This window comes from Anomaloglossus baeobatrachus, chromosome 9, assembly GCF_048569485.1.
Source record: "Anomaloglossus baeobatrachus isolate aAnoBae1 chromosome 9, aAnoBae1.hap1, whole genome shotgun sequence".
Classification (NCBI taxonomy): domain Eukaryota; kingdom Metazoa; phylum Chordata; class Amphibia; order Anura; family Aromobatidae; genus Anomaloglossus; species Anomaloglossus baeobatrachus.
In genome coordinates this window covers 225,597,102-225,617,933 of record NC_134361.1, presented here as the reverse complement: position 1 = coordinate 225,617,933, position 20,832 = coordinate 225,597,102, and the positions used below count along the sequence as shown (strand labels likewise).

General features: G+C 52.0%; 1 protein-coding gene across 1 annotated transcript in view; it reads right to left on the bottom strand.

Annotated features, from left to right (window-relative positions):
* Positions 1 to 2,129: 2,129 nt before the first annotated feature.
* STKLD1 (serine/threonine kinase like domain containing 1) overlaps positions 2,130 to 20,832 on the bottom strand; it is a 32,682-nt gene continuing 13,979 nt past the window's right edge. Inside the window, exons 15-19 of the mRNA XM_075323004.1 lie at positions 12,389 to 12,517; positions 10,158 to 10,286; positions 9,860 to 10,000; positions 6,027 to 6,106; positions 2,130 to 2,258 (exon numbers count right to left, since the gene is read on the bottom strand). Coding sequence (XP_075179119.1) covers positions 2,202 to 2,258; positions 6,027 to 6,106; positions 9,860 to 10,000; positions 10,158 to 10,286; positions 12,389 to 12,517 — 536 coding nt within the window. The 3' untranslated portion in view covers positions 2,130 to 2,201. The remainder of the gene's footprint in view (positions 2,259 to 6,026; positions 6,107 to 9,859; positions 10,001 to 10,157; positions 10,287 to 12,388; positions 12,518 to 20,832) is intronic.

Genomic DNA, 20,832 nt, shown 5'->3' with positions numbered 1-20,832 from the left:
AAGATCTACCACAGAACGTGGAGGATTTTCTTATCCTGGTGCTCTGCACAAGGAGTATCCCCCTGGCCATTCGCGTTACCTACTTTTCTTTCCTTCCTGCAATCTGGGTTGGAAAAGGGCTTGTCGCTCGGCTCCCTTAAAGGGCAAGTCTCGGCACTATCCGTGTTTTTTCAGAAGCATCTAGCACGACTTTCTCAGGTGCGCACGTTCCTGCAGGGGGTTTGTCATATCGTCCCTCCGTACAGGCGGCCGTTAGATCCATGGGATCTAAACAGGGTACTAGTTGCTCTCCAGAAGCCGCCCTTCGAGCCTCTGAGGGATGTTTCACTTTCTCGTCTCTCACAGAAAGTGGCCTTTCTAGTGGCGGTCACGTCTCTTCGGAGAGTGTCTGAGCTAGCAGCGCTGTCATCCAAGGCTCCCTTCCTGGTGTTCCACCAGGACAAGGTAGTGCTGCGCCCCATTCAGGAGTTTCTCCCTAAGGTGGTATCCTCTTTTCATCTTAATCAGGATATCTCCTTGCCTTCCTTTTGTCCTCATCCAGTTCTTCGGTATGAAAAGGACTTACATTTGTTAGATCTGGTGAGAGCACTCAGAATCTACATTTCCCGCACGGCGCCCCTGCGCCGCTCGGATGCACTCTTTGTCCTTGTCGCTGGTAAGCGCAAAGGGTCGCAGGCTTCTAAGGCCACCCTGGCTCGATGGATCAAAGAACCAATTCTTGAAGCCTACCGTTCTGCTGGGCTTCCGGTTCCATCAGGGCTGAAGGCCCACTCTACCAGAGCCGTGGGTGCGTCCTGGGCACTACGACACCAGGCTACGGCTCAACAGGTGTGCCAGGCGGCTACCTGGTCGAGTCTGCACACTTTCACCAAACATTATCAGGTGCATACCTATGCTTCGGCGGACGCCAGCCTAGGTAGAAGAGTCCTGCAGGCGGCAGTTACCTCCCCGTAGGGGAAGGCTGTCTTTGCAGCTCTAACATGAGGTATTTCTTTACCCACCCAGGGACTGCTTTTGGACGTCCCAATCGTCTGGGTCTCCCAATGGAGCGCCGAAGAAGAAGGGAATTTTGTTACTTACCGTAAATTCCTTTTCTTCTAGCTCCTATTGGGAGACCCAGCACCCGCCCTGTTGTCCTTCGGGATTGTTGGGTTTTTTTCGGGTACACATGTTGTTCATGTTGAACGGTTTTCAGTTCTCCGATGTTACTTCGGAGTGAATTTGTTTAAACCAGTTATTGGCTTCCTCCTTCTTGCTTTTGCACTAAAACTGGTGAGCCAGTGATCCCACTGGGGGTGTATAGCCAGAAGGGGAGGGGCCTTACACTTTTTAGTGTAATGCTTTGTGCGGCCTCCGGAGGCAGTGCTATACACCCAATCGTCTGGGTCTCCCAATAGGAGCTAGAAGAAAAGGAATTTACGGTAAGTAACAAAATTCCCTTCTTTTTTTATATATATATATATATATATATATATATATATATATATTATATATATATATATATAAAATTATGAAATCTCTATCATCTCCCGAGGGATACTCAAAATGTGTATTCAAAGCCTAAGTGATGGGTTATGAGCAGTGATGGTTTTATCTCTGGGACCCTCACCTGAGAGTATAAGCCAGGCCCCCATTACGTAGTGTCCGCCACCTGCTGTGCGGAGGACCTACAGCACCTCTCCATTTAGGTGGAGGTCCCTGCATAGCCAAGGGGCCATGGTGCCCAATACAGGCTAAGGGGCCACGGCCCTTAATCCGTACTGCAGTCCTATACCATCATCCAAAAGGTCGGACCTCCCAATCATAATTAGAGATGAGCATTTGTAAGACCCTCGTACGGTGGTTGCCCCCTCACAGCCCTGTGACCTCACTGGTGTGGTGTCCTAATTTTGCACCAAATCTACTAATCCTATGAGATGCAGCAGATAGAGGATGGTCCGGGGTCTGCACCGGCACCCGCGGACCACCAACCACAGGACCAGGGTCTTGCCGCTCTCTTTGCCCCCACTCTAGTGATGATATATCCTGTCACTGAAGGTGATGTCCTTGGGTATTTCTGTTCAGCTGTATCGTACTATAGAGAACATATGACTTCTGTGATCTCCTTCCTTTCCCCCCCCCCCCCCCATCATCTCTATTTCTGGATTTTTTTTTTTGGACAAAAATTGAATAAAACAAAATTGTGGTTGCAGAAGTCCCCTTTAGTTGCATTTACTCCTCAGTCGTGAGAGCGCCGCGTCCGCCAGGGTCGTAATCTCCTACAAAGGAAGCAGATGGTTAATTAATGGTTAATTAAGGGGCGAGGCACCGGCCTACCAAACCCAACCGGGGCCCTGTTATAATGATGGCGGCTGCAGCCCCAATACCTCATTAGCTCTCAGCCGGAGGTGACCATTTATCTCACATCCAAAAGAGCAGTTAGGAATATGTTATCAGAAAATGACCTAGTATTTATATTAGGCTTTTATGAATTATATATATATTCCCATTAGGCTTTATACTAGACTCACTCTTTTCTGTATATATGATTTTTCAATGATCGAGGTAGAAAAACAAGAGCTGATAAGAGTCCACCATTGACAATAGATGATGTCACAGCTCACCTCCTCTGCCAGTACAATGACTGATAACATAGGATGCACCATAGGAAATGTCACAGTTCACCTCCTCCTTCTGTACAATGAATAATGCCTCTATATACACTAGATAACACAGGATCTGCCATTCACAATAGGTGACGTCACAGCTCACCTCCTCCTGCACCATGGATAACATCTCTCTACACCAAGGGTGGGAAACATGCGGCCCACCATGACCTTTTATGCGGCCCCCGAGCAGATTCCCGGGGGTGGCAGTGCTCCCGCTACAGCCGTGGTTACCAGGCGCCGACCCTTTTAAGGCTTCACATGCGCTGCTTGCGCACACCAATGAGCTCTTTCACTGGCAGGTGCCAGCGTGCTCAGGACTGACTTTGTGGGCGGGTTTAGCGCTCTGCGCTTCCGTCCCACAGCAGCTTCACCATTTCCAGCATTGTGCCGCCCACTCTCCACCCCTTCTCCGGTGCAGCGTGCCCCATGCTGTGTGCCGCCCACTCTCCACCCCTTATCCCGTGCAGCGTGCCCCATGCTGTGTGCAGCCCACTCTCCACCCCTTATCCCGTGCAGCGTGCCCCATGCTGTGTGCAGCCCACTCTCCACCCCTTATCCCGTGCAGCGTGCCCCATGCTGTGTGCAGCCCACTCTCCACCCCTTATCCCGTGCAGCGTGCCCCATGCTGTGTGCCGCCCGCTCTCTGCCCCTTCTCCGATGCAGCGTGATCCCTGCCGTGCTGCGTGCAGACTCCCCAGCGATGTGGATCACTCCCACTGTTGAGTTCTCTCCAGTGCTCCGTACCACACCAAGTGCAATGTACCCCCTAGTGATATCTGTGCTCGGCAAGTGCTGTCTGTACCCCCAGTCTCCTCCTAGTAATGTCTGTGTGCCCCCCCCCCCTTAGTGATGTCTGTGTGCCCCCCCCCTTAGTGATGTCTGTGTGCCCCCCCCCTTAGTGATGTCTGTGTGCCCCCCCCCTTAGTGATGTGTGTGCCCCCCCCTCTTAGTGATGTGTGTGCCCCCCCTTAGTGATGTCTGTGTGCCCCCCCCCTTAGTGATGTCTGTGTGCCCCCCCCTTAGTGATGTCTGTGTGCCCCCCCCTTAGTGATGTCTGTGTGCCCCCCCCTTAGTGATTAGTGATGTCTGTGTGCCCCCCCCCCCTTAGTGGTGTCTGTGTGCCCCCCCCCCTTAGTGGTGTCTGTGTGCCCCCCCCCCCTTAGTGGTGTCTGTGTGCCCCCCCCTCCCCCCTTAGTGGTGTCTGTGTGCCCCCCCCTCCCCCCTTAGTGGTGTCTGTGTGCCCCCCCCTCCCCCCTTAGTGGTGTCTGTGTGCCCCCCCCTCCCCCCTTAGTGGTGTCTGTGTGCCCCCCCCTCCCCCCTTAGTGGTGTCTGTGTGCCCCCCCCTCCCCCCTTAGTGGTGTCTGTGTGCCCCCCCCTCCCCCCTTAGTGGTGTCTGTGTGCCCCCCCCCTTAGTGGTGTCTGTGTGCCCCCCCTCCCCCCTTAGTGGTGCCTGTGTGCCCCCCCTCCTCTTAGTGGTGTCTGTGTGCCCCCCCCCCTCCCAACCTTAGTGGTGTCTGTGTGCCCCCCCCCCCCTTAGTGATGTGTGTGCCCCCCCCCCCCCTTAGTGGTGTCTGTGTGCCCCCCCCTCCCCCCTTAGTGGTGTCTGTGTGCCCCCCCCCCTCCCAACCTTAGTGGTGTCTGTGTGCCCCCCCCCCCCTTAGTGATGTGTGTGCCCCCCCCCCTTAGTGATGTGTGTGCCCCCCCCCCCCGTGCCTTCTGTGCCCCACAGCAATGCTTATGCCTCCCTGTGACCCAGTAATGTGTGTTCCCCAGCATCTCCTGTGATGTGTATGTCCCAACCCCTCCTGTGATATATACGTCACACACTGGGGTATATACATCACATTGGAGATGCTGGGGCTGTACATATCACAGGAGGGGCTGGGGGCATATACATCAAAGGAGAGGCTGAAAGCATATACATGACAGGAGGAAGCTGGGGGCATATACATCAAAGGAGAGGCTGAAAGCATATACATCACAGGAGGGAGCTGGGGGCATATACATGTCCTAGCCCCTTGTGTGATGTATATACAGCAGTCCCTGCGTCTGCTATGTGATGTATATGCCAACAGCCCCTTCAATGATGTATGTGTCTCCGGTGATTTATATACACCAGTCCCTGTGTCTGTTGTGTGATGTATATAGTTTACCAATCTTATTATTACAGAGAGTTGCTGCGCTCCAGACTGTGACAAACCTGGAAGAGAGAAGCAGCATAAGTATCACCGAACATCACCGCCGCACAAAACAGAAGCCGCTCCGGCCACCACAATAGGGGGGAGTTAACTGTTTCACCAAATATAGTTGGTTCATTTTCACATTGATAATTTTGTGCAGCCCCCAAAGGTTGGCAGAAATTTCCAAATGGCCCCCGACAGTATAAAGTTTCCCCACCCCTGCTCTACACAGATAACACAGAATCCACCCCAGGAAATGTCACAGCTCTCCTTCTCAACGAATAATGCCTCTATATACAGTAGATAGACAAGATCTAACATTCACAATAGATGTCACAACTCACCACCTCCCCTTCCTGTACATTGACTGATAACACCACTATATACAGTACAGAACAGGATCCACCTTTGGAAATGTCACAGCTCACCTCTTCTCCCTTCTGTACAATGACTCATAACACCATATATAATAGATAACACAGGATCCACAATAGGTGATGTCACGGCTCACCTCCTCCTGTACATTGACAGATAATCCCTCTATATACAGTAGACAACACAGGATCCGCCTTTCACAAGAAATGTCACAGCTCATCTCCTCCTGTACAATGAGTGGTAACACACATACAATATAACACGATCCAACATTCACAATAGGTGATGAGGTCACAGCGCACCTTCTCCTCCTGTACAATGACTGATTTCACCTCTATATACAGTAGATAACACAGGATCCACCATAGGTGATGTCACAGCTCTCCTCCTCCATGTACAATGACAGATAACGCCTCCATATACCGTTAAGACATGATCCAGAATAGGTGATATCACAGCTCACCTCATCCCCCTCCTGTACAATAACTGACAACATAGGATCTATCATCCACAATAGGTGGTCACAGCTTACCTCCTCCTCCTATACAATGAGTGGTAACACCTCCAATATAAGTAGATAATGGAAGGATACACCATTCACAATAGCTGATGTCACAGCTCACCTCCTCCTCCTGTACAATGCTGGCTCAATAAATACAGTTCAGTAGGGCAATGATTACCCTTCGCACTGTGAATATTGAGGACGGTGGGGGTGGGGTGGGGTTAATGGTAAATATTCTCCACCCCGCAGTTGCTGAACCTGTTTTCCCGGCAGTAATAGATATCTGTAAATACGTGGTTGTATCCATGAGGCGCCTCGTACCTCCAGGGAGTCGTATCGCTCTCTGATGTCAGCCATCATCTGGTCCACGTGCTGTAGGAGCAGTTCGGGATGTGCGCTGCCTGCAGGAGACATGAAGTCAGGTGACTGCACCAACAGACATCCGTGATAACCCGCACCTGACCCTACGTGTTCCCGGTACCCCGGCAGATCCGCACGTCTGATTAACCCACTGCTTACAATGTGTGGTCTGAGGGTCATTGATGCACATGAGGAAGCGTCCACTACAGTCCCTGACAGAAGTTCTGTCGCTTATCCAGGTTATATAAATAAAAGCTTATAACCTGACTTTAATTTCATCCATTGGTTTTATAAATTACTCTTTTGAAAGCTGAAACCCTCCCAAATTTGGTTTAGGTTATGAAAATAAAGTTGCTGCAAAGCTAAAATATTGATCATTTAATGAACACAGAAAGGTCACATTTTGGCAAGACAAAAGTTTTGTCTCCTTGTCATATAATGCGCCTAATCCTAGTTTACATCCTCACTAATGATCGGTTAATTAGTGGGTGTTTATAAAAAGAAACGCAGCACCCCAGACCTTCACCTGAACTGCAACTTGACCTCTGACAACATGCCAAAAATCCACCCTGCGACCAAAGCCTTGATTATGAAGAGGCTGTAGTCCAGATCCACTGCAGAGGTGGCTGCACCTTTAATGTGTCTCAGCGACAAGTACAAAGAATTAAAAAAAAGATTTGAAGAGACTGGAGATGTTTCTGACAAGCCCAGGTCCGGCAGACCCCGCAAGACAACTGCTCAGGAGGAACGTTTGTTAGTTAGAAAACCCAAAGCCAGCCCCTCTTCCACTGCAGCAGAGCTCCAACAGGCCTGGCCACCTCAAGTCTCTGTGTCACCTAGAACAGTTTGTAGGATTGTGTCTGAAAATGGCCTCCATGGTGGAATCCGTGCCCAGAAGCCAGCACTAAACAAAAGGCAATTAAAAAACCGTGTGGCATTTGCAAAGTCCCACAGCCTACTAAACAGATGGACGCTGGAAAAGTGGCAGAAGGTGGACTTCTCTGATGAATCTTCAGTTGAATTACACCAAATATTGCAGGAGACCTACTGGAGCCCGTATGGATCCGAAATACACCCAGAAAGATCATGGTCTGGGGTTACATTCAGTATGGGGGTGTGCGAAACATTTGCAAGCTGGAAGGCAATATCAATAGCCTAAAATATCAAGAAGTATTAGCTACCTCTTACATTCCCAATCATAAAAGGGGTGACATTCTGCAGCAGGATGGTGCTCCATCTCATACATCCATCTCTACAACAAAGGAGGACCTGGCAAAGAAGATCAAGGTGCTCAAGGACCGGCCAGCCCAGTCACCAGACATGAACATCATTGAGCATGTTTGGGGTAGGATGAAAGAGGAAGCTTGGAAGACAAAACCAAAGAACCTAGATGAGCTCTGGGAGGCAGGTAAGATGCATTCTCTGCTATTCCTGATGACTTCAGCAATACATTGTATGAATCATTGTTGAGCCGCATGGATGCCGTCCTTCAAGCTCATGGAAGTCACACAAAATATTACATATGGCTCTAATAGCTCCACAACTTCATTCACCAATGTTATGCCACGTATCTTTGTATTAGAAGTTAATTATTGTTTGAATTTCACGTTACTTTTTGTGGGCGACAAAACTTTTGTCTTGCCAAAATCTGACCTTTAAATGATCAATATTTCAGCTTTGCAGCAACTTTTATTTTAATCACCTGAACCAAATTTGGGAGGGTTTCAGCTTTCAAAAGAGTAATTTATAAAACCAATGGATGAATTTAAAGTCAGGTTATAAGCTTTTATTTACATAACATGGATAAGTGACAGAACTTCTGTCAGGGACTGTAGGACCCCCCAAGGATCTTGAGAATGAGGGATGGCGGCAGAGTCTCTTTTCTCTAGTCCATTCATTCTTAAAATGATGTTGGACCCCCAAAGATCTTAAAATTACGCCATGTCCCATTAATGGGAGTCCCCCCTTTAATAATGGCCTGTCCTCCCTTACAAAGCTCTTGGCTCTGAGGATCTGTATGTGATCCTTAAAGGGGTTTACCCCCAAGGCTGTTTAATTACTGGGGGTCCGCTTTTTCCAGCAACCCCATAACACAATGAATCGCCCCCCAGTCCCTGCAGAGCCCCATGTTATGGGATGGGGTGACTTAACCCCAATAAGACAGTCCTCTTAGCTCTGATCCTGCAGTTTCTGGAGACCATGTCCACGTCATGTGTAGAGCAATTGTGACGCCCTGGACTAGACAGGTAGTCACAGACATAACACCACACACACCCCCTTCCCTGGACAATTACACCAGTCAACCAAAAACCCTTGTTGCCTCCCTCCAGGGGCTGATGTCCACACCAGGTGGGGTGGAGCCAGGTGGTTGGCCCCGCCCACCAAGGGGTTCACAGTCCTGGAGGCGGGAAAAGTAGTCAATTTAGGTCAGTTTGGAGTTCAAGTGGAGTGGAGGAGTTTGAGTTTGGAGAAACTGCTAGTGTCTGGGTAGGGGCCCAGGCACCGACAGCAAGGTCGGCAGACGGTGATGGCCGTCTGCAGGAGTTAGTGGGTCTCTGCGGAACCGTAGGACCGGGGTTGGGTGGTGGCCCGCTGGTACCGAGCCGCGGGACCGGAGTGAAGTTAAGCACACAGGCAGGGCCATCTGACCCCGACCAGGCTTGGAGCCGCCGACAACGGTCAAATCTGAAAGTGACCGGAACCCCAGGGGTTTCCTAACACCCAAGTCCCGCTAGAAGGCAACAGTCCACACCGTGAGGATACACAGCCACCGCCACAGGCTAGAGATCCAAGGGCCAGCGCCTGCGGGCAAAAGGGCTCCTCCGGCATCTATACGCCGGGGAGCGGACTGCCGTTGGGAAACCATCGGAGTCAAAACACTCTATACAGGTGCAGGGAAAGACAGCCATGACCACCTATCCGGGGAGAGACCCTGCCGCCGGCTGCGGGACCCGTCCATCCGGCCGTTTGGTTTACCAGAGACTCTGTGAATTTGTGCCTGAGTGAGTACAACAGTGCCATCCGGCACCGCGCTGCCCCTGCCATCCAGCCTCCCCGTCACACCACCGGGCCCCGGGATCACCAACCCCTACCCACGGAGGGGACAACATCCTAGCTGCTCCCTACCATCGCTCCCGGGATCCCCGTCACCAGCAGCGGTGGTGCCATTGTCACTACATCCCGTGGGTGGCGTGAGGAACTAGCCCCCCAAAACAAACCACCCCCTTTTCACTCGTGGGCGAGAAGCGCTGCTCGAGTCCCCGGGTCCGGCCCACCGCTCGAGCCACCGAGCAGCAGCAGAAGCCCCGGACCAGAGCGTAGTGAGCGCGGCCCCTCCGCTTGCGACACAATGATTGGGGGATAATCCACCCCTGTACTGGGCTGGATGTACCCCGTATTGTCGGGACAATTCACCCCTGTACTGGGCTGGACGGACCCCGTATCGTCGGGACAATTCACCCCTGTACTGGGCTGGACGGACCCCGTATTGTCGGGACAATTCACCCCTGTACTGGGCTGGACGGACCCCGTATCGGCGGGACAATTCACCCCTGTACTGGGCTGGACGGACCCCGTATCGGCGGGACAATTCACCCCTGTACTGGGCTGGACGGACCCTGTATTGTCGGGAACTCTGCAGAGTATCCATCACTATTCATTCCCCCTTTCCCCAGTGGTGGCTGATAACAGAGAACAGTGGATCCGCTTCACTGCACAGTAAATAGAGTATTGATTTCCTGGGACGTGTCCGATCGCTGATCCCGTTACACACTTAAATTCCGCTTCCTCCTCACCATAATGGCAGATCTCGCTGAGCAGCAGGCAGATGTTCTCCACCATTTCGGGGTCATCCGCGTGTAATCGGTAAAGCTTTGTAATTAGGGAGAGGCCGCTGACCCCCGCCACGGGCACCAGCACACAAAAAACGGCCAGCTCTGGAAAAAAAAAAAAAAAAATCAATTTACTGGATCAGTCAAACATGGCCGCGTGTGTCTGGTATTTACAGCTCAGCCGAATAAGTCACAGCGGCAATACCGGACACGGCCTATGGGCGAGAGTGGCGCTGTTTCTACAAGAGGGCAGCCATGATACCTGAAGTCACCACCAAACCAGTCAGCGCCAGACAGACGTTCTTAGACAGGAGCGGGCGCTGCGAATGTGCCTGCAGGGCTTCCAGGAGGAGCAACGTGAGCGATTCACTCTGTTCCTCCGTTATGCTGCCTGTCAATACACAATAGAAGTGTTAGTAAAGGGAAAAGGTTAGAATGATTGGACGGACATCATATATGGGAGGATGGGAAAGGAAAAGCCATCCAAAAAAATGGCTCAAGTATTTAAAGGGGTTATCTGGCGAGGAAAGTGGTGCTGATGACTACTCCGTCCCCCGCAGGAGTGCGGATCACAACACAATCAACACCACTTACTTCCGACGGAGCCGGATAATACAGGGTCATTCACTGCTGCATCGGAGGTAAGTGGTGCTGATGATGCTACATACCGCTACACATGTGCTGATCAGAACACAATCGGCACCACTTACAGTGCCTTGCAAAAGTATTCATCCCCCTTGAATTTTTCAACCTTTTCCCACATTTCAGGCTTCAAACAAAGATAAAAAATGTTAATGTTCTGGTGAAGAATCAACAAGTGACACAATTGTGAAGATGAAGGAAATGTATTGCTTATTTTAAATTTTTGTAAAAACTGAAAATTGTGGCGTGCAATATTATTCATCCCCTTTACTTTCAGTGCAGAAGTCGATTGCGGATCTCTGAATGATGCAATGTTGTCCTAAATGACTGATGATGATAAATATAAGCCCCTGTGTGTAATCAAGTCTCCGTATAATGCCCCTGCTCTGTGATAGTCTCAGGGTTCTGTGTAAAGCGCAGAGAGCATCATGAAGACCAAGGAACACAACAGGCAGGTCCAGGATACTGTTGTGGAGAAGGTTAAAGCCGGATTTGGTTACAAAAAGATTTCCACAACTTTACACATCCCAAGAAGCCCTGTGCAAGCGATCATATAGAAATGGAAGGAGGATCATACCACTGCAAATCTACCAAGACCCGGCCGTCCATCCCAACTGTCATCTCACACAAGCAGAAGACTGATCAGAGATGCAGCCAAGAGGCCCATGATCACTCTGGATGATCTGCAGAGATCTACAGCTGAGGTGGGAGAGTCTGTCCATAGCACAACAATCAGTCTACACTGCACAAATCTGGCCTTTATGGAAGAGTGGCAAGAAGAAGCCATTTCTCACAGATATCCATAAAAAGTGTGGTTTAAAGTTTCCCACAAGCCACCGGGAGACGCCAAACAAGTGGAGGAAGGTGCTCTGGTCAGATTAAACCAAAATCAAACTATTTGGGAACAATGCCAAACAATACTAGCAACACAGCTCATCACCCTGAAAACACCATCCCCACTGTCAAACATGGTGGAGGCATCATCATGGTTTGGGCCTGCTTTTCTTCAGCAGGGACAGGGAAGATGGTTAAAATTGATGGGAAGATGGATGGAGACAAATACAGGACCATTATTGAAGAAAACCTGTTGGAGTCTGCAAAAGACCTGAGACTGGGACGGAGATTTGTCTTCCAACAAGACAATGATCCCAAACAAAGCAAAATCTACAATGGAATGGTTCACAAATAACCGTATCCAGGTGTTAGAATGGCCAAGTTACAGCCCAGACCTGAACCCAATCGAGAACCTGTGGAAAGAGCTGAAAACTGCTGTTCACAAACGCCTCCATCCAACCTCACTCAGCCAAACTGTTTACAAAGGAAGAATGGCGAGAATTTCACCTCTCCATGTGCAAAACTGATAGACACATACCCCAAGAGACTTGTGCTGTAATCACAGCAAAAGGGGGCGCTACAAAGGATTCACTTACAGGGGATGAATAATATTGCACGCCACAATTTTCAGTTATTTATTTTTTATAAAAGTGTAAAATAAGCAATAAATTTCGTCCATCTTCACAATTGTGTCACTTGTTGTAGATTCTTCACCAGAACATTCACATTTTATCTTTATGTTTGACGCCTGAAATGTGGGAAAAGGCTGAAAAATTCAAGGGGCTGAATACTTTCGCAAGGCACTGTATCTCCAACAGAGCCAGATAACACAGGGTCATTCACTTCTGCATCGGAGGTCAGTGGTGCCGATGATGCTGCGTCCCCCTGCACATGTGCGGATCGGTAGAAGGGCGGATCCGGACACAATCAGCACCACTGACCCCCGATGGAGCCGGATCACCGAGGCTGGAGACGTAGGCGGCCATAAAGAAACATCACACATAGCTCGGTCTCCACCTTTCATCCCGAGTATCCACAAGGCGGTGCAGGCCGACTCCGCCAGGGCTCCATCATCGCCGTATTTCCTTAGTAGAGCGCACATTACGGGGACGGCTTTTCTCAGACAATCCCCTTCTGTTGGGTTCTCTGTGACAATCATAAAATGGGTAAAGATGATAAAGAGCGAGGCCAATGTCTAAATAGAATATATGAATGGATGACGCCTACAACTTTGTAATTCACTTTTTTTCTCTATCTCGTTCCGTTTTCGAGATAAAAATGCTAACTCCGTTGTTTTCCACCAGGTGGCGCTATAGGTGGTTTCATTGCATAGCGCATGGATACTTTACTATACCTAGACACCACTTCTATGCCTATAGCTGCCGCCGTTCTCAAGGTAATGGCGGTGGACAGGATATGTGTGGACGCACTGTATATAGGTGCGGTGTATACAGGAGATGGGTGGATACACTGTATATAGGTGCGGTGTATACAGGATATGGGTGCACACACTGTATATAGGTGCGGTGTATACAGGATATGTGTGGACGCACTGTATATAGGTGCGGTGTATACAGGAGATGTGTGGACACACTGTATATAGGTGCGGTGTATACAGGAGATGGGTGGATACACTGTATATAGGTGCGGTGTATACAGGATATGGGTGGATACACTGTATATAGGTGCGGTGTATACAAGATATGGGTGGACACACTGTATATAGGTGCGGTGTATACAGGAGATGGGTGGATACACTGTATATAGGTGCGGTGTACACAGGATATGGGTGGACACACTGTATATAGGTGCGGTGTACACAGGATATGGGTGGACACACTGTATATAGGTGCGGTGTATACAGGATATGGGTGGACACACTGTATATAGGTGTGGTGTATACAGGAGATGGGTGGACACACTGTATAGAGGTGCGGTGTATACAGGATATGGGTGGACACACTGTATATAGGTGCGGTGTATACAGGATATGGGTGGACACGCTGTATATAGGTGCGGTGGACAGGATATGTGTGGACGCGCTGTATATAGGTGCAGTGTATACAGGATATGGATGGACACACTGTATATAGGTGCGGTGTATACAGGATATGGGTGGACACACTGTATATAGGTGCGGTGTATACAGGATATGGGTGGATACACTGTATATAGGTGCGGTGTATACAGGAGATGGGTGGATACACTGTATATAGGTGCGGTGTATACAGGATATGGGTGGACACACTGTATATAGGTGCGGTGTATACAGGATATGGGTGGACACACTGTATATAGGTGCGGTGTATACAGGATATGGGTGGACACACTGTATATAGGTGCGGTGTATACAGGATATGGATGGACACACTGTATATAGGTGCGGTGTATACAGGACATGGGGGGGACACACTGTATATAGGTGCGGTGTATACAGGATATGGATGGACACACTGTATATAGGTGCGGTGTATACAGGACATGGGGGGGACACGCTGTATATAGGTGCGGTGTATACAGGATATGGGTGGACACACTGTATATAGGTGCGGTGTATACAGGATATGGGGGGACACACTGTATATAGGTGCGGTGTATACAGGATACGGGTGGACGCACTGTATATAGGTGCGGTGTATACAGGAGATGGCTGGACACACTGTATATAGGTGCGGTATATACATGATATGGGTTGACACACTGTATATAGGTGCGGTGTATACAGGATATGGGTGGACGCACTGTATATAGGTGCGGTGTATACAGGATATGGGTGGACACACTGTATATAGGTGCGGTGTATACAGGATATGGATGGACACACTGTATATAGGTGCGGTGTATACAGGATATGGGGGGACACACTGTATATAGGTGCGGTGTATACAGGAGATGGGTGGACACGCTGTATATAGGTGCGGTGTACACAGGATATGGGTGGACGCACTGTATATAGGTGCGGTGTATACAGGAGATGGGTGGACACACTGTATATAGGGGCGGTGTATACAGGATATGGGTGGACACACTGTATATAGGTGCGGTGTATACAGGATATGGGTGGACACACTGTATATAGGTGCGGTGTATACAGGATATGGGTGGACACACTGTATATAGGTGCGGTGTATACAGGAGATGGGTGGACACGCTGTATATAGGTGCGGTGTATACAGGATATGGGTGGACACGCTGTATATAGGTGCGGTGTATAAAGGATATGGGGGGACACGCTGTATATAGGTGCGGTGTATACAGGATATGGGGGGACACGCTGTATATAGGTGCGGTGTATACAGGATATGGGGGGACACGCTGTATATAGGTGCGGTGTACACAGGATATGGGTGGACGCACTGTATATAGGTGCGGTGTATACAGGAGATGGGTGGACACACTGTATATAGGGGCGGTGTATACAGGATATGGGTGGACACACTGTATATAGGTGCGGTGTATACAGGATATGGGTGGACACACTGTATATAGGTGCGGTGTATACAGGATATGGGTGGACACACTGTATATAGGTGCGGTGTATACAGGAGATGGGTGGACACGCTGTATATAGGTGCGGTTGTCACAAACCACCGGGGGGGTCACTCAGAAATCCCCCGCGCTGGCTACCAGTACGTCACAATCGGGGGGTAACAAGTGGGGGTCACCCCTCCTTTATACCTCCCGACCGACAGACAGAGCACGTGACGCGCTCTCTAGCGCCCCTCTTATAGTCAGGCCAATTATGGAATTGCCCGACAATAAGCAAGGAGGCCGCTATACTACTTATGCCGATTATTGAAGGGTCCCCAGTGAGAGTAGGGTATATATTCCCCCGACCTCCGCGGGCGGAATATATAAAATCTCCCCGAATCTCACTGGCCTCCCCACAATAATCCTTGGCACAACTCGCTGCCACCAACCGCTTCACGGTAACTATTAGCCGAACACACAGACGTGGGATTCAAGATCGAGATAACAGAACAGCCCAAGATTAATTATATAATTTAATCAGCCTAAAGCACACTAGAAACTACAATATATACAATAGGGAATCTACAGAATATACATATGTCAGAGTACAGTTACAATCAAAGCATGGGTTACAAACAGGCATACACAGTTCCAGCAGTTACCTTGTTGCGTCTGGCCACAGGGGGGCGCTGTACCCAGGTTTCTAGGATCCTTCCCACAGATGTTTCCTACACGTGCCCCCAGCGAAAAGAACACTGGAAAATGGCCGAAGTAGGGTTATCAACCTGGGCAAATCCAGGTCCCCTCCTACCTTAGTGACCTCAGAGGGAGCACTGCTCCACCCCTGGCTTGAGTTATGGACAATCCACAACATGGAATATGGCCATAACTTTGCCTGGGAGCGTCGTAGGCGGACGCCAATGCTCTCATTGTGACAGTTATGAATTTAGCTACAGAACGAGGGGACTCATGACCTGTCTGCCAGTTCCCCATTGGCTGATATCACGCCTGGGGCATTTCCCAATGTCCTGCTCCCATAAAAAGGGTGTGCCGGCATCGTCCGCATGCGGAGACACCATTTTTATGGTTGCCATATTTATCGGAAATATGGCTTGCGAGATATGAACCATTTTTTACTGGAGTCGTTCTGTCTGGCTATTTCCATAGCCTTGCTAATGAGATACAACTCTTGTTACAGGGTGACGGCAGGGAGTCATCCTGTGTCCATTGTCCCCAAGCCACCTAATTTCCATATCACAGGACATGGCCATGGAGGTGTAAGTGGAACACTGAGAACAAGAAGGGAGGGGGCACTGCCAGGGAGTGATGAGGGATTATGACTGGAGTCATAATTCATCTTCATATCCCGGGATTTGCCTCACACCTCCCCCCTTTTGAGGGCGCTAGGGGGCAGCACACTCCGGTGTTCCCCCGTGCGCCCGTCCGCGACCTCTCCTTGTCGGGACAGCCCGTCTGCGTTACCGTGGTCACGGCCCCTTTTGTGGCGAATGGTGAAGTTGTATTGCTGGAGCGCAAGGCTCCATCGCAACAATCGCCCATTCGTCCCAGAGACGGTGTGCAACCAGCTGAGGGGATTGTGGTCCGTCTCCACGATGAAGTGGCGCCCGTATAGATAGGGTTGCAGACGCTGCAGGGCCCACACTATGGCCAGGCACTCCTTCTCCATCGTGGAATAGGCAACTTCCCTTGGTAACAGCTTCCTGCTCAGGTACAAGACTGGGTGCTCTTGGCTCGCAGAGTCCACCTGGCTGAGCACCGCACCGAGGCCGAAGTCACTGGCGTCGGTCTGTACTACAAACGGCCGCGTGAAGTCGGCTGCCTGTAGCACGGGCGGGCTGGACAGGGCGTCCTTTAGGGCCCGGAAGGCTGTCTCGCAGTCCATTGTCCAATCGACTGCAGAGGGCAGCTTCTTCTTGGTGAGGTCCGTCAAGGGCTTTGCCAGGCTACTATAGCATGGAACAAACCTCCTATAGTACCCAGCGGTCCCCAAGAAGGACATCACCTGCTTCTTGGTCCTGGGGGTGGGCCAGGATGCGATGGCTTCCACTTTCTCAGGCTCGGGCTTCAGTGTTCTCCCACCTACCCGGTGACCGAGGTACTGGACCTCGCTCATGGCCAGCTGACACTTTCCCGGCTTGATGGTCAAACCTGCCCGGTGGATCCGCCTGAGCACCTGTGCTAGATGCTCTAGGTGGTCCTCCCAGGTGGGACTGAAGACGGCAATGTCATCCAGGTACGCGGCCGCGTACCCTTCAAGTCCCTTGAGCAGGGTGTTGACCATCCGCTGGAAAGTGGCAGGGGCATTCCTCATCCCGAATGGCATCACCGTGGACTCGTACAGTCCAAATGGGGTAATAAAGGCAGAGCGTTCCCTGGCCTTGCGAGTCAGGGGGATCTGCAAATATCCCCGGCTCAGATCCATGATGGTCAGGTACTGAGCCCCGGCCAACTGATCGAGCAGGTCATCGATGCGTGGCATTGGGTACGCATCGGCGACCGTGACCGCATTGAGCCCCCTGTAGTCCACGCAGAACCGAGTGGTTCGGTCCTTCTTAGGGACGAGGACTACAGGCGAGGCCCAAGCGCTGTTGGATGCCTGGATCACCCCCAGCTTCAGCATCTCGTCAATCTCCTGGCGCATGTGTTGCTGCACCTCCAGGGAGACCCGATATGCTGAACGCCGGATCGGGGGATGATCCCCAGTGTCCACGTGATGGACAGCCAAGTCAGTCCTTCCGGGCTGGTTGGTAAACAACCCCCGGAAGGGGAGGAGGGTGGCCCACAGCTGGGACCGTTGGTCTTCCAAGAGCTGGTGGCCAACCTCCACATCCTCAATGGATCCGCCTGCCCTAACCTGGGCTAGCATATCCAAGAGGGTTTCCGCTTCTCCCTCCTCGGGCAGGTTGCACACGGGGAGCGCACATGCCTCCCGCTCATGATGTGCCTTCATCATGTTCACATGGAAGGGCTTCCGCCTTCCACGGGCAGGGTCCAGGGTGACCAGGTACGTTACAGGGTTGAGCTGCTGGTACACGAGGTATGGGCCTTCCCAGGCTGCCTGAAGCTTGTCCTGTGGTACGGGGACCAGTACCCACACCTTTTGACCCACTTGGTAGGTCCTCTCACAAGCGTTCTGGTCGTACCAACGCTTCTGATCGGCCTGGGCTTGAGCCATATTGTCGTGTACCAGTTGCGTCAAGGCCTGCATTTTGTCCCGGAAGCGCATGACATACTCGATAACCGACACTCCAGGGGTGGCCAAATCCCCTTCCCAAGCCTCTTTCACCAGAGCCAGGGGGCCCCGCACACGTCGCCCGTACAGGAGCTCAAACGGTGAGAATCCTGTTGAGGCCTGTGGAACCTCCCGGTAAGCAAATAACAGGTGTGGGAGATACCGCTCCCAGTCACGCCCATGGGAGTCGACCAACATCTTAAGCATCTGCTTTAAGGTGCCATTGAACCGCTCGCACAGGCCATTAGTCTGTGGATGGTACGGGCTGGCCACCAGATGTCGCACCTGGACTTGCTTACAGAGGGCCTCCATCAGCTGGGACATGAATTGGGTCCCCCGGTCAGTGAGCATTTCCTGGGGAAAACCCACTCGGGAGAAAATCTCCAGCAATGCGGTGGCCACCTTGTCAGCCCGAATGGACGACAAGGCCACTGCTTCTGGGTACCGGGTGGCATAGTCCACTACCGTCAGTATGAAGCGTTTCCCGGAGCTGCTGGGGATGGCCAGCGGGCCGACCAGATCCACAGCCACCCTCCTGAAAGGCTCATCGATGATTGGCAGAGATACCAGTGGGGCTTTGGGGCGTGGCCCCGCCTTCCCCACTCTCTGACAGGTTTCACACGAACGGCAGTAGGCAGCCACATCGGCCCCCATTTTTGGCCAGTAGAAATGCTGGTTTAACCTGGCCTTGGTCTTAGCGATCCCTAGGTGTCCGGCCATCGGAATCTCATGTGCGATCCGCAACAACTCCGTCCGGAACGGATAGGGTACCACCAACTGTCGGTCCCTGGGCCACGCCTCCGGTGAACCCTGCTGGACCGTGGCCCGGTACAGCCGTCCTTGGTCCCAGACCACTCGCTCCGGGTCCGAGTCCGAGGGAGGCTGTGCCGCCTGCTCCTTAAGAGCTTTCAGGCTGTCGTCAGCTTCTAACGCTGCCTGAAACCCCTGACTAGATGTGGCCAGAATCGACGAGACTGTCACATCTTCGGTCAGTACCCCGGGACCTGTGTCCTGGCCTCCGCCTGACTCGGCTGCCACTTGGTCAGAAGGGGAAGAGCTATCGGACCTCCGGGAGGCCCCTTGGCTTCCAGCACTCCCACTGCGGGTGACAGCGGCCACAGCCGCTGCGACCGTGGGTCGTGCCTGCTCCTCCTCCGTTCCTGACCAAGTCGCCGGTTCAGGCAGACCGACCTGGCTTCCTGACACCCCGGTTGTGGGGGAACCATGCACCGAGATCTTACCTGGGAGCACTTCCGCTCCTGGACCGGCCCCAATCTCACCTGCCTGTTCCCCTCCTGCAGCAACAGAACCCCGCTGTGAAATCTCTGGGGACCCCACATTGGCTGTGGTAGCCCCCACCCCACACACTGGTCCTCCCCCTGCAGCACCCTGCTCTCTGCTTATCCCTGCAGAGGGCAACAGATCCCAGCTCACTGGCTGGTTACTTGTAGAGGCATTGTCACACCTTTCTCTGACCCCCTCCCCTCCTGTCACAGCTGCAGCTGCGTGTGTGTCTATGGTGTCTGTGCAAGCAGAAATATCAGAGTTCACTCCCTCCTCCCTTACATCATTCATAGATAACACATTAACATTGTCAGGAGTCATGTCAGTACTGGCTGAAGGTTCAGCCCTTGGGGGGGGCCCAAACTGGGAGGTTATCTGCCCCAAATCTGTCCCAAGTAGCACGTTTGCAGGGATCCGATCAGTTACCCCCACCTCCCTCACCCCTCGCCCTGCGCCCCAGTCCACATAAATGTCAGCAACAGGCAGCGCCGGGTCAATGCCTCCAATCCCGGAGACAGCGAGGGTTTTTCCAGGGATCAAGTCTTGGGGGGACACCATCTCAGGCCGCACCAGAGTCACCTCCGAGGCGCTGTCTCGCAGTCCTATGGTCACAGACCGGCCGACGGTGACAGGTTGGAAGCTGTCCAGGGACCTACCACCACCCCCACCCACACAATACACCTTGGGCGGCCCTTGGGACGGGGACGGAGCCGGGGCCTTGGGACGCTGAGGGCACATGGCCTTGAAGTGTCCAGGTAGGTTGCACTGGTGGCACCGTCTTGGTTCCGCCACGGGCCTGGAGAGGGGAGTTGAGGGGGACACCCCCTGCAGTCTAGGGGCAGGTGGGGCAGTCGCAGAATTCATCTTACCCCCTCTCCAGGTGCTGCTGGTGGCCGCTCTCCTGGCCTCAGGGGCCCGGTTGTTGGTGTAGTCATCGGCAAGGGCAGCTGTAGCCGTGGACCCCTTTGGCTTCTGGTCTCGGATGAACTGGCGGAGATCCTCAGGGCAGTTCCACAAGAGTTGCTCCGTGATGAACAAGTGCAGGATCTCCGGTCCGGTGGAAAGCTGCAGGCCTTGGGTCCAGTGGTCGGCAGCTCGGGCAAGTGCCCGCCGGTGGTCAGCCCAGGAGTCCTTTGGTCCCTTCTGTAGGCTCCGGAACTTCTTGCGGTAGGACTCTGGAGTGAGGTTGTACTGTTGGATCAGGGCCCGCTTGATGGTGTCGTAGCCCTGATCTGCCTCAGCAGGCAAGTCCCCAAGGATATCCAGGGCCTTACCCCTTAAACGGGGGGTCAGGTATTTGGCCCACTGGTCCTTGTCCAGATGGTGCTGCAGGCAAGTCCGTTCAAAAGCAGTCAAGAAAGAGTCCAAGTCTCCATCCTTCTCCAGCACTGGGAAGTCCTCAACACGGACCTTTGGAAGTTTGGTGTCTTGAAGGTCACGTGTGGCTGATGAG